The sequence below is a fragment of the Rosa chinensis genome, chromosome 1 (assembly GCF_002994745.2).
Source record: "Rosa chinensis cultivar Old Blush chromosome 1, RchiOBHm-V2, whole genome shotgun sequence".
NCBI classification, from domain to species: Eukaryota; Viridiplantae; Streptophyta; class Magnoliopsida; order Rosales; family Rosaceae; genus Rosa; species Rosa chinensis.
In genome coordinates, this window is record NC_037088.1 from 55,094,547 (window position 1) to 55,106,027 (window position 11,481).

The 11,481-nt window shown below is 35.2% G+C and overlaps 2 protein-coding genes across 3 annotated transcripts; both read right to left on the reverse strand.

Moving 5' to 3' along the window:
• Nucleotides 1-226: 226 nt before the first annotated feature.
• On the reverse strand, nucleotides 227-4,425 carry LOC112182427 (MLO-like protein 12). The gene is made up of 15 exons (XM_024320924.2): nucleotides 3,817-4,425; nucleotides 3,663-3,720; nucleotides 3,328-3,542; nucleotides 3,025-3,141; nucleotides 2,872-2,932; nucleotides 2,518-2,606; nucleotides 2,279-2,353; nucleotides 2,096-2,190; nucleotides 1,959-2,008; nucleotides 1,801-1,841; nucleotides 1,517-1,690; nucleotides 1,384-1,419; nucleotides 1,211-1,278; nucleotides 993-1,053; nucleotides 227-904 (listed from the first exon to the last, which is right to left on the reverse strand). Exons 1-15 carry the CDS (start codon nucleotides 3,934-3,936, stop codon nucleotides 473-475), a joined length of 1,692 nt encoding a protein of 563 aa, XP_024176692.1. The 5' UTR covers nucleotides 3,937-4,425; the 3' UTR covers nucleotides 227-472.
• Nucleotides 4,426-5,916: 1,491 nt separating this feature from the next.
• LOC112182430 (tetraspanin-6) lies at nucleotides 5,917-8,459 on the reverse strand. 2 transcript variants are annotated; one of them, XM_024320926.2, is made up of 4 exons: nucleotides 7,861-8,459; nucleotides 7,143-7,459; nucleotides 6,387-6,419; nucleotides 5,917-6,237 (listed from the first exon to the last, which is right to left on the reverse strand). In XM_024320926.2, the coding sequence occupies exons 1-3, from the start codon at nucleotides 8,350-8,352 to the stop codon at nucleotides 6,401-6,403; spliced, it is 828 nt and encodes a 275-aa protein (XP_024176694.1). In that variant the 5' UTR covers nucleotides 8,353-8,459; the 3' UTR covers nucleotides 5,917-6,237; nucleotides 6,387-6,400. The 2 variants fall into 2 exon arrangements, with proteins under 2 accessions (XP_024176694.1, XP_024176693.1); XM_024320925.2 differs by lacking the exon at nucleotides 6,387-6,419 and having other exon boundaries at nucleotides 7,861-8,452.
• Between the last annotated feature and the right edge of the window lie 3,022 nt (nucleotides 8,460-11,481).

Consider the following 11,481-nt stretch of genomic DNA (forward strand, 5'->3'; position numbering starts at 1 on the left):
AGATCAAGAGCTGTTAGGCAGATGACTCTGATACCATGTAGAAATTGAAATTGAAATTGATTTCCCCTTGATACAAATAAGCTATTACATTCTATGCATTATATAGTTGTGAGTATTGACCGTTACAAGAATCAATAAGATTACATTGACAACAGAATCAAAACTGAAGCATAATCTTAGGAAACCGATAAAGTGGCAGTAGACAAACTAGAGGAGATTCTGGGAGTGATTGAAGGAAGAGATTGATGTTCTTTAACACATTATAAGATCACACTGTAAAAAGAAAAAATGAAGTATAATATGCCAAGCCTAAAGGAGCAAAAAATCTATGTGACATCATGCATTTGCAGTAGTAGTATATCTTACACACAACACAACTGAACATTGTCATATCCTAACCATGTTTCTGCAAATGCTCAAACAGAAGAAAAAATGGTGTACATTAGCATCGTTTTTCCAGAGTTCAACTCTTTCACTTTCTTGATGTACCAAATGAGAAGCTTGACGGACTTTTAACTACATGCTGAGCCTGAGAGGGGCTTGGAGCTGGAGGCTCATGAATTTGGCCTAATTCTCTAACAGTACTAGTTTGCCTAATTGCTCCTCTTTCACTCGGTCCAACATTGTTCTTTTGTGAACCTTCAGTGTCCAAATGTTCCATTTCGACGACGATTGATGCTTCTGGAGGTGGAAACAAGTCATCCTCATCACTGCGGTTGTTGACATTGTGCAATAGATGAACTGGTGACATGCCATGTGTAGGAGTTTCAGGCCTACTTGAGAATGGTGTGCTTCTCTCTGAATGCAGGCTGTGCTTTACTTTCTTTTTTGCTTTGTGATGCCAACTTTTCACTGCTTCTGCCACTCCCTCATTAAAAACAGTGGGTTTCATACTAGAACCCATCTATTTGGAAATAAAAAATAAAAAATTAGTCCATGTTAGATTAATGGAGGTTTACATATAGATATTCTAGTTGAAGTAAATTTCTCACCTGTGTCACTAAAGCATAGAGCGGCAGAGTCACATAACTACATAAAACTTGTATGATAACCCTGAGGAGATCAGAAAATATTAGTTTGGCATACAACAGAAAAAAATATTTTTCCTCATTGTATCAGGAACCATAAAAGCAAGTGAAAGTTAAAACTTTAAACAACGATGATTCTTGTATGAGGTTATAAGGTAGTAGTAGTAGTGTGTAAACCTCACCCCATTGAGATCCTGATGGCGATATCTTCAGGGGTTTGGTGGAAGCAAGAATCTATGCCAAACTGCCACTGAAGAACACAAGTATTCAATCAGTATATGAGAACTAGAGAAATTATGATCCCTAAATGAATGGTATGAGTATACTTGGTTAACTTCTAAGAAAATATACTTACTGTACTCCATGCAAAGAAGGCCAGCTGAAATGCATTCTGAAGAAGAAGAAGAAGAAAGCACAAATTGGCAGCTGGTGAGAATAAGTACAAATATCAAATACTGTAAAGATATTATAGTAGCAAGGTGAACTACCTGGAACAAAACAAAGTGGATGAGGAAGAGCATGAAGCGGGGCAGTCCAAACCAGAAGTAGTGATCACCAGGTTGAACAAGCGGTGCACCCATCACCACACCCCCTCTTTCCTGGATCCTCATCCCCATCATGGTTATAATCACTTGTAGTTTAGTTCCCACCAAGAGGATTATCTGCAATATGTTTTTGTCTCACAACTCTTAATTATCTATGTTGATATAAGGTGGCCACAGTAAAAAGCAGCATGCCCTGTACTGTCATAATACAATTGTATTGAACTTACAAATAAGGAGATAAATGGCAGCCAGAGATAAGAATACCATCCTATTCAAAAGACAAAACAGTTCTTCTTCAGTGAACGTGGGATCATGCAGTAACATAATACTTTATCGAGGTATATATATCGACATTTAGAGATAAGGAGTTCATCTGTGTGCTTACCATATGCGTTAGACAACAGGAACAACACTGCAGAGAACCATATAATTGGACTGCATATACCAATGAAGTGAAGTTAAGGTTGTAGCACAATTATCTAACCAAAGAGCCTTAAAAATTTAATGCTTAAAATCACCAACCTGATCTCAACAATAACTAAGAAGTCATCTTCAAGAGATCTACTTATGTACTTTCGAAAATCAAAGGTCGTTTCACTCCCAGGTGCTAAATGTGCCTGAAATCACAAAGCATAGAATTTGAGATTCAGTGTGACCTCAGGCCTCATATAGGTATGAGAATGAGTTTTAAACTGTTTCACTTACCATGATAAAGCCATGCCTCAGAGTCAGGTAATCAGTCTTAGTAACTGACCTGAAGAACTGTCTGAAGAAGCACACCTGATAAGAAAAGGAGAATACCCTTAAACCTTGTTCAATTCAATGTCATAGCTCTTGGACACTTCATGCAGTACTGAGTTGATTCTTTGTAAAATCCAACAATTTCAATTAGAAATTCCTATTAACAATGCAATATAGCTATTTCATAGTAGTGCGGTACGAACAATCCAAAGGAAAACTGGTGACTGGCTCCAGAAGTTCAAATGCCTTCTACCGAATGATGTATCCCTCGCATACCTAAATCTTTCTGGATCTGCAATACAAATACTGTATAAGGTATAATCCAAGAGTTCTAGTGATTAAGAAAGCTTAAAATTCATCAACCGGTGTCTGAGATGACATTACAGATTCCAAAAAGGAAAAATGAATAGTCCACAGAAGATTAATTTCTAGGAACACTTGATATGTTAAGAAAGTCAACCTGTAGATTAACTAATTGATTTGCATACTTAAATAAGTCATCATGTTGAAAAAATGGATGCATTTAGCTTTCAAGTGAAGAGATTGAACCAATTTACCAGTACTGAACTGGTATTCAACTGTTTTTGTCTCATTCTCCCAATACTTCCATATTCTCATCTGTAATCCAGAAAAAAAAAAACAAAAACAAAAACAATGAATTGTTACGAGAGAGAGAGAGAGAGATTTCAAAATCGTATTTGCCACTTTACCTTGTGTCTTCCCAAAGCCAAGGTTGTGATGCAGTAGAGCACATGAAAAACTGCTAGCACAAAGATAAATACATGGAGCTGGTGAATCCCATATGCAGATACAAAGGCAACTTTACCCTACAGATATAAAGAGTCGATTTAGACTGTTATCCAATTCCAATACACATATTCTTACACCAAATATAGAACACACTTCTTCACATTCCCATGATTAAGATTTAAGATTCATGAACAGAGGAAAAATAGCCAGAGTATGGTATCAATGATGGAAACAGCACAACAAAAGAACTGTCTTTCCCTTACATTCTTCGTGCACTTATCATATCCTTTTGTGGCTAATTTGCGCCGGAAACTGAAGACAGAATCTGAGGATTCATGAAGTTTTCTAGCCTTACTATCTGGAGTGGCATCATTGCAAGGATGCCAAGTGGCTGCAACACTCTTCGGTATACATATACCAGCGATTGGATCTTGTAGAACTGTTAGGAGCAAGGACAGGAATCCCAACAGCATAAGCTCTTCAAACAATTCACATAGAACAAACAAATTAATGGTTAGGACTTTGAAGAACATACATAACTAGTTCGTATTCGGAAAAGAGAAATAAAGAAGTTTAGTGTTCCCACAAGATGGGATACCTGATTTGAGCTTCTCAAGAGCTTCATAGAGAGCTCGCTTGTGTCTACTTTTAAACCACTGAAAATTTTTCCATTACAATGTCATTTCGAATGAACAATCAACTTGGAAGATTATAATTATCAAAAACCAATTTATCAAGCATTTTATTCTTACCTTTCCTATGAAGTTTATGACATGCTCAATGAAAATTGATATTACAAGCAACACAAAACAGACCACAGCAACTGCCCATGTTGGTGTTTTCTCTAATGTACGCTCATATTCAAGTTCCATTGGAGTTTCTATTACTCAAAAGAACTCACAAGAAAACAATAAGAACTTATGTCTATATATAAACCATTCTGTGTTTATGTCTGTTATTTATAAGGGCAATTGATTTCTTCTGACATATGGAGTTACAGAGGTGGACAAGACATTCAAGACTTTCTGAAGAGCTGTTGTGACGACTTCCTATGGTAAAAGCTTCTGTCCTTGTCTGCTGACTTTTCTTGGCTATCAAAACGTAGAAGCTAATCAGGAAACTAGCTCACAGACTATTCCTATTCGATTTCGAGTAACATCAGTGGGAAGTTTGGACTCGGCAAACGGTGGGCGAGCAGAAGTACTCGATTTACCTTCTTTAAATTGAACATAATCTAAGAACTACGCAGCAGTTAGTTCCAAATTAAAGATGCATTCATCCCAGCTAATTAGCTTCTTTATGACTAGATGCAAGTTCTTAATCCATAATCTATGCATTCATCCAAGTTTTTTATTTTTCCTGATCACCACTTGTCACAACAGAAGATAAAAAGCCAGTGGTTGAAGAGTCTATATAAGAACAAAACATCATCTCAGAAAGGTGCCACATGGGATAATTATAACAGAGGCTCATTCCACAATGAATTGTGTCCATGGAATTTCATTGGAACCATTTGGTATTAGTGACAAAAACTTGATGTGTACGTGGCCCAAGTTGCAGTCAGAAGTTTAGAAAGGTCAATAGTGTGTTAATGTGGGCAAAATTCTAGCCAGATTTCTGGGTTGAGAAGAAGTCTAAGGAAACCTTTTGAGCAGTGGCTGACTCGGTGGCAATTATAATGCACTGACACGGGTACGGGTGCGAGATACGATACAACATGACACGATACGTGGATAAGAAATTTTTTTAAAAAAAAAATAATATTTAATATAATAAATATGTTAGATTAAATTGTCTGGCCACATGAAAATCTTCCCAGCCTATCTTTCTAATTTGTATCAGAGAAACGCTCTTCTTCGTTCTACAGCAAGACACCATGAAACGGGGAAATCATATGTAAAAGGATTTTTCAACAAATAACTGGTATGCAGATGATCTTTATCCATACCTATCACTTCTCTTCTTCTTAAATTCTTTGTTTTCAATTTCAATGACCCCAAAGAAAATCCCTAAAGCCCCTTTCTGATTTTGAAGAGCGTCAAATTCGTTTGGAACAACGTATCTTGTTCACAGTTTCCCGTATCTTAGGTTGACTGTATCCAACAGTCAATGTTTAAGAAAAGTCCTCCGTTTTCTAGGAGTCTGATAAGTATCCGGAGCGTATCCTTATCGGACACGGAAACGAAACAGCATAATAAGTTTTTAGCCGTATCCATGCTTCACAGGAACCGGCATCTTCAGCCTAACCCTTGATCAAAAATGACAGCTACAGTCACATTCCATAGGAATCTGATAATCTGGCAGTAATTCATATACAAGAAAAGAAGCTAGAAGCTAGAACGATCATGACTTTATTCATAGAATGGACCACCTAGTTTATCATACTTATCAACAATAAGTTTTGCGCTGGAAAGATACAGAGAGGATGGTTGAAAAATTGATGGAGAATTGAAGTCGTCTATTTATTTAATACTTGAAGATAGAGTCTCTACGAAGAGGTGGCTTTAATTCATTTGCGCAATGACAGTGATCAGAAAGAAGGAAAATCATCTAAAACTAATGCCTTATTCAAGGCCAGATTTCGAACTCAAACTTCCTGGTAAACCTAAGACTTCCTACAATTTGAGCCAACCTAATGAGCCCATCATAGCCTTTCTTATAGTCTAAGCAAGTTGCATAAACTTGCCTTTCTTATGGTCTAAGCAAGTTGCATAAACTTCAGCCTGCAGTGATTGTTATAATTATCAAAAAATTAAACCACCCTCAAAAGCCAGAAAAAGTAGAAAACTATATTTGAATCAAGTTGAGGGGTAAAGGAGGAGGAGGAGGAGGAGAAAACATGCTCAAACATATAAATTAAGTTGAGAGCTTTAAAAACATTCACAGCATTGTCAAAAGGAAAAAGGCAGTCTACAATAGTAAAGTTAGAAAACATGTAGTGGCCGGTATGATCTTTGAAACAAAAGTAAATCCATATCTTTGTACAAAACTTAGACAGCTAAAATAAAGAAGTATATGCAAAAAGAAGGCTTTTGAGACCTCCAATTCCCATGCATATAACACTGAAAAAGAAACAGGATAATCCCATATTTTTATAGCACCTACAGAACAAGATAAGAGTTTCTTTCTTCAACTAGTAAAGCTGTTCTCTTCTGTGATGCCACCATCTCCACCTGCAAAAAAAAAAAAAAAAGCAAACTTAAATGAATAGCCCCATAGGAAAGGCAGTGATTAATGAGAGGGAGAGAGATTGAAAGCTTATACTGGGCCTGCATATAGATCTACAACTGTCATGACAAACACTTTATGAATTATGACGAACCTCCGACCTTGTGGTTAACCACAGCCACAAAACCTAGTAATTTGCAAAAGAAAAATTATTCAGGTTTTGATCATCTACTGCTTAGGTCCAAAACCTAGTAGCATTAGACATTTATCTAGTTATCATTCCAACAACTACTCTAAACTCATACTGCCTAACCCTAATATTAACTATGTACATCATTTTAAACACTATCTACCACCTCGATCAGACAAGTATGATGACTTATGAATTGAGTGCAGGCATTAAGTAGAATCAATTCACCAGTAAATCAGTAATCCCAAAAAAATAAAAAAACACCAGAATTGAGATAAAGCATGAATTAAAGAGAGGCATAGAATTTGAAAGTTTTAACTGAGGCCTGCATACGCATATCTACAAGTGGCATGACTAACACTTAATAGAAAAATCTCATACCAAGATTCAGAATCACCGGACCTTTTTCAGGACAACTTTGATGCTCAATTTTATTTCTCTTACTAAAGTGAAAAAGGATTAGCATGGACTGTACTTACAGTTTTCAAAAGCAAATAAAGGACTCTAAATCCTATGCTAATCTTTCCCAAAACCCAACACTAAGTACTTAATTAAATATAAACTCCAACCACTTTTTTAGGAACACAAACACATCATGTTTACATAAAACATCAGAAATATCCTATTTCATGCACTCATGCCTTCAGACCTAGTTGTTAACTTGTAATTATGACTCTAATTAAGTTAGGTGCAGATAGTATAAGTACTCTATTAACTCACCAGTGGTAATCCCATCTGGGCCGGACTTTGGACATCCGGTTCTGGCCATAGGGGTAATCGGTTTCAGCTCTTTTTGTGTTTTGGAAAGCACAGCATCCAATGGAATATATTCCAATGAGGACAACAAGCATCACAATGTTGAGAACAGAGAGCTTGTGCCAGTCCCTCTTGATATTTTCAAGCACTCCTGCCTTGCATGAATCACACTCGTAGCATAACATATTCGGGGCATTGTTCCACCGGTAGCAATCTGGGTCTTGACTCACTGTTGTTGCCATGTTGTAGTTGCATGCTGTTGGTGGCTTGCAACAACCAGACTACAACCAAATTATGCACTTAATAAATGATCAAGGCTACTTATATATATGGTTAATACATGAGGAAGCATGCTTAACTAACTATTATATATATTAAGTTCGAATGATATGCTTAGGGGTTATATCTTTCTTTTGATATTGTGCTTGTTTCCAAATTACTGCGTTCATTTCCAAACTTAAGTAGTCATTTTTTTCCGAACAAATGAAACAAGCATGAGCGAAACCAAAAGAAACAAATCTTGCAAATAATGTAGAGAAAATAGGGATAGGAACAAAAATTGAATAGAAAAGAGTCCAAGACATATATATAAGACCATATATGGCCTTAAATTTGAATAGCAAGTCAATCACCAAACAAAAGTTCCAGATACGATGTGTGCATTAATAAATGATGTACATACCTGTATTGGAGACATATCCCTCTCAAGATAATCGAGAGGAGTCCAAAGAAGAAGCTTTGCACAAGTCTTAGACCCCAAAATACAACTCCTAATGTTGCTCCAGTAATTGGGGTCCTTAATCCTCTTCCTCAACCATGGTGAGTAATCCTCGAGATGGTATTCCTTATATGCCCTACCAGGCACATCAACTCCAGCACCTTGACTTGTAACCACAAACCCAAACACAGTCAACCCCATCAGGGTTGCAATAAGGAACAGCATGACTACTAAGTACACCCAAAGCGCCCAAGCGACATGGAAACAAGCACCAATGAACCCAGCCAGAGATATGATTAGCACAACAAAACCAATCACTAAGAGTGGGGTTTGGAGGAAACTTTCACATGTTGTGCTGCTCCTTGCCATCCATAGACCACCACCAATAATAGGTATTGATGCTAAAAGAGTGAAGAGGTTCAAGAACCCAATCACTGTGTTGCTCAACCTATACATTTTGATTAGCTCTCTCTCTCTTTCTTGGTTCTTGTGGTTTGTGTAGTGTGTACTCTCTTATATATATTCAGGTTCCTTTTCTCTTTAAATGGGTGGCATTGCTTTAACTACTTTGCGTTTGGTACTGAAAGCTTCAAAAATTCAAAAATACGTACCCCCCCCCCCCTTTCCTCTATTTGCATGCTTTCCCCGAATAAGGTATTCATATATAGAACTTTATCTAAAGTACTATAGCTGATAGTAACTAAATTATTCACTTTTTGTTAATTTGGTAATATTAATTGTTGACTAGATAATTCTTCCACAACTTACACTATTAGGCTTCTCGATTGTCTGTATCACAATTTCAGTTCCAGATAGAAAGCATATTGGTTTCAAATTCTTCAACCTTCATCGGCTACTCATTATCTCCAATTGAGCATCATGAATACACCTATCTAGCTCGTATAAATCAAGTGTACGTATTATCCTGATATAAATCGTTGACCTGTATATTCGGTATAACACATTAATTTAAAACTATGCAGAGTCTCGAACACTAATATTGCTGGTGAATTGAGCAATAGGAATAAGTTCATTATGCATTGTCCAAGGCAAGAAAAGCATAATATTAGGTAGACATTTGGGAAATTAGAGAATGTTGTGATTCAGTGAGTTTAGCTTTTGCTTTTGACTGATGGGGGCCGGGGGTCCTATTTGAGCTTCTTTATGAAGCATGATCAGCAGTAGATTAGACCCTACTTGGCCACAAGGGAATAGAATATATGAGCTTATGTATGGCCTTCTTATCCTCTCTGCTCGATCGACCTATAGAAAGCTTCTAGTTATTCAATTAATGGCTTTGTTTGGTTCTCTTTAAGGCTCCACTACACGACCAGTTTTCTTAAGGGAAAAGTTTTCTATTAAGTATCTAATCCCTACTTTAGTACGTCGATCATAGATTATGTAATATATTATGTAAATAACGACTGCTTGATTCATATAATTTAATCATCTTTCTGGCAAATTAAAAAAGCTATTCCTTCATAAAGTTGGTTGTTTTCACTTGCCTATGGTTTAGGTACATACTATGGTTGTTTTCAATCTATTCCTTCATAGATTAGATTAGATCAGAGTGATCATATGATCCTTAGGAAACAAGAATACATATATATATATATATATATATATATATATATATATATATATATATACACACACACACACATACACGTACTATATATATAGCATGCATGGATCATGAAATTCCATGCTTCGTGACATGGTTAAAAACAAAGAAGGCAAACTATGAATGAATGCAACTCGAAAGATTTAATTAATTAATGCTTCATGCACCTAAAAAGTTACAGATATACTTTAACATATAGTTTTTTTTTTTTTTTGTCAAGTATACTTTAACATATAGTTAGCGATCTTTTATAGTAAAGAAGCTATTCTTTCATATAATTGTTACTTCTTTCCATTGAGCATATGGTTTAGGTATCTTATTCTTATGGAACAAGGAATATATGCTCGACGTCCTCCAGATATGTGTATAATATATAAGCATGATTCATCTTAACTAAGGAATATGAGTAACGATGAAAACAACATAGATATGATGAATGCGACTAAAAAGTCAATTCAATAGAAATGAATGATTTTTATACTCTGTTGAAGATCGAAGTCAGGGGTACGTTCTTTCAACAAAAGATACTACGTACATGTGCAACTCTGAGAAGATTGATCTGCCTATGTAGGCATTCTGACCGAGTTGACTAAATCTATCGCAATTGTTTATGGTGCATTGCTGGAAATTGATTGCTCATTTGTAGGAAACACTTGCCACAAATTTAGATTCCCAGACCCAAAAAAGGGTTGGAGTTCGTCTTTCTAGTTTCAACATCTAGATCTACATCCATAAGGGAGTCTCTCCGTTGATGTAGATATTGTCTATGGACATATTATAAATTTCAATCACATTTTATAGGTAGGTTAATGACCACAACAGATATCTATGTATTAAAAGAAAAAAAAATAGTCATATTTTCCTTGCAGTATTCTATAATTATGTATAAATAGTTAGATATATTTCTAGAGTTTTTCTATTGGAACCTCCAAATTTACTCACTTGACCTTCTTGCTTTTTACACCTCCTATCAAATTTTCCAATACTAAATTTACTCACTAAACCTCACTTAAGTTCCTGAAATAACCTCGCTCATATAATTTGCAAACAAACTATTAATTACATATTCATTCCTTAATCAGATTACATAAATCTTTTATCCAATAAAAAAGAAACTCAAACACAAGGTATTGGGCTTTAAAAATTAAATTTTTTTTTTTTATTGGGGGAGGTCAGCGTTAATAAGTTAGCGACGCACGCACCCATGCAGAGTATCCTAGCAGAGCCAGACTAATCCACTGCACCGTCTATGGGGACAAATCCACCACAAACTGGCCACTAGGTGTTAAAAAATTAATTTCTAATAAAAAAGAATTGTTTTTTTTTAACTTTTTTTTCTCTTGTAGATGTGCAAAAAAAAATGAAGAGTAGTTTTTCTTAATGTTTAATTATTTTCTCTATTTTCTGTACGTCATGATTAATTATTTAATAGTTTTTAGGTTTTTTTTTTTTTTTTTTTTTTTGCAAATATAATGGATAGACTGGGATTTAGGTCATAATATGATTTCTTTTGTTATCCCGAACCAATATGCGTTCAACATATATGATGATAAAAAAATTTATGTCACATGATCTTGATTATAGTTTTAATTCTTATTAAATATATATAAAAGCTTTAATGAGTATGTAGTGAAATTGGAAAATGAAAATAGATAAGGAAAATAATAAGAATACGATATAATATTATTGAATTGGAAAGTCTATAGAAATTAAATATAATTTTTTTGGTATAATTATTGTCCTTAATAGTCATTTTATAAGAGGTTATATATGTCATTTAATAATTCATAATAGAGTGAGGTCAATTGAGCAGATTTGGAGGTCTCAATAGAAACACTCATATTTCTATACCTCCCTACTTAATAAAAGAATAAAGCCAGAAACCATCTAATATAAATTTTTCTTAGATAAATTGTAATTAAATGGGGTGAGAAACCATATAATTTAGAAGGGTGCGGCTA

What these genes read in the sequence shown, in the direction of transcription:
- LOC112182427 (XM_024320924.2), bottom strand. Translation starts at nt 3,936, where the DNA reads ATGGAACTTGAATATGAGCGTACATTAGAGAAAACACCAACATGGGCA. An exon ending in TTAGTTATTGTTGAGATCAG is followed by an intron (nt 2,009 to 2,095) that starts GTTGGTGATTTT and finishes TGGTATATGCAG; the next exon opens with TCCAATTATATGGTTCTCTG. An exon ending in TGCCATTTATCTCCTTATTT is followed by an intron (nt 1,691 to 1,800) that starts GTAAGTTCAATA and finishes AACATATTGCAG; the next exon opens with ATAATCCTCTTGGTGGGAAC.
- LOC112182430 (XM_024320925.2), bottom strand. Translation starts at nt 8,352, where the DNA reads ATGTATAGGTTGAGCAACACAGTGATTGGGTTCTTGAACCTCTTCACT. An exon ending in GGGATATGTCTCCAATACAG is followed by an intron (nt 7,460 to 7,860) that starts GTATGTACATCA and finishes ATTTGGTTGTAG; the next exon opens with TCTGGTTGTTGCAAGCCACC. An exon ending in CCCAGATGGGATTACCACTG is followed by an intron (nt 6,238 to 7,142) that starts GTGAGTTAATAG and finishes TTTTTTTTGCAG; the next exon opens with GTGGAGATGGTGGCATCACA.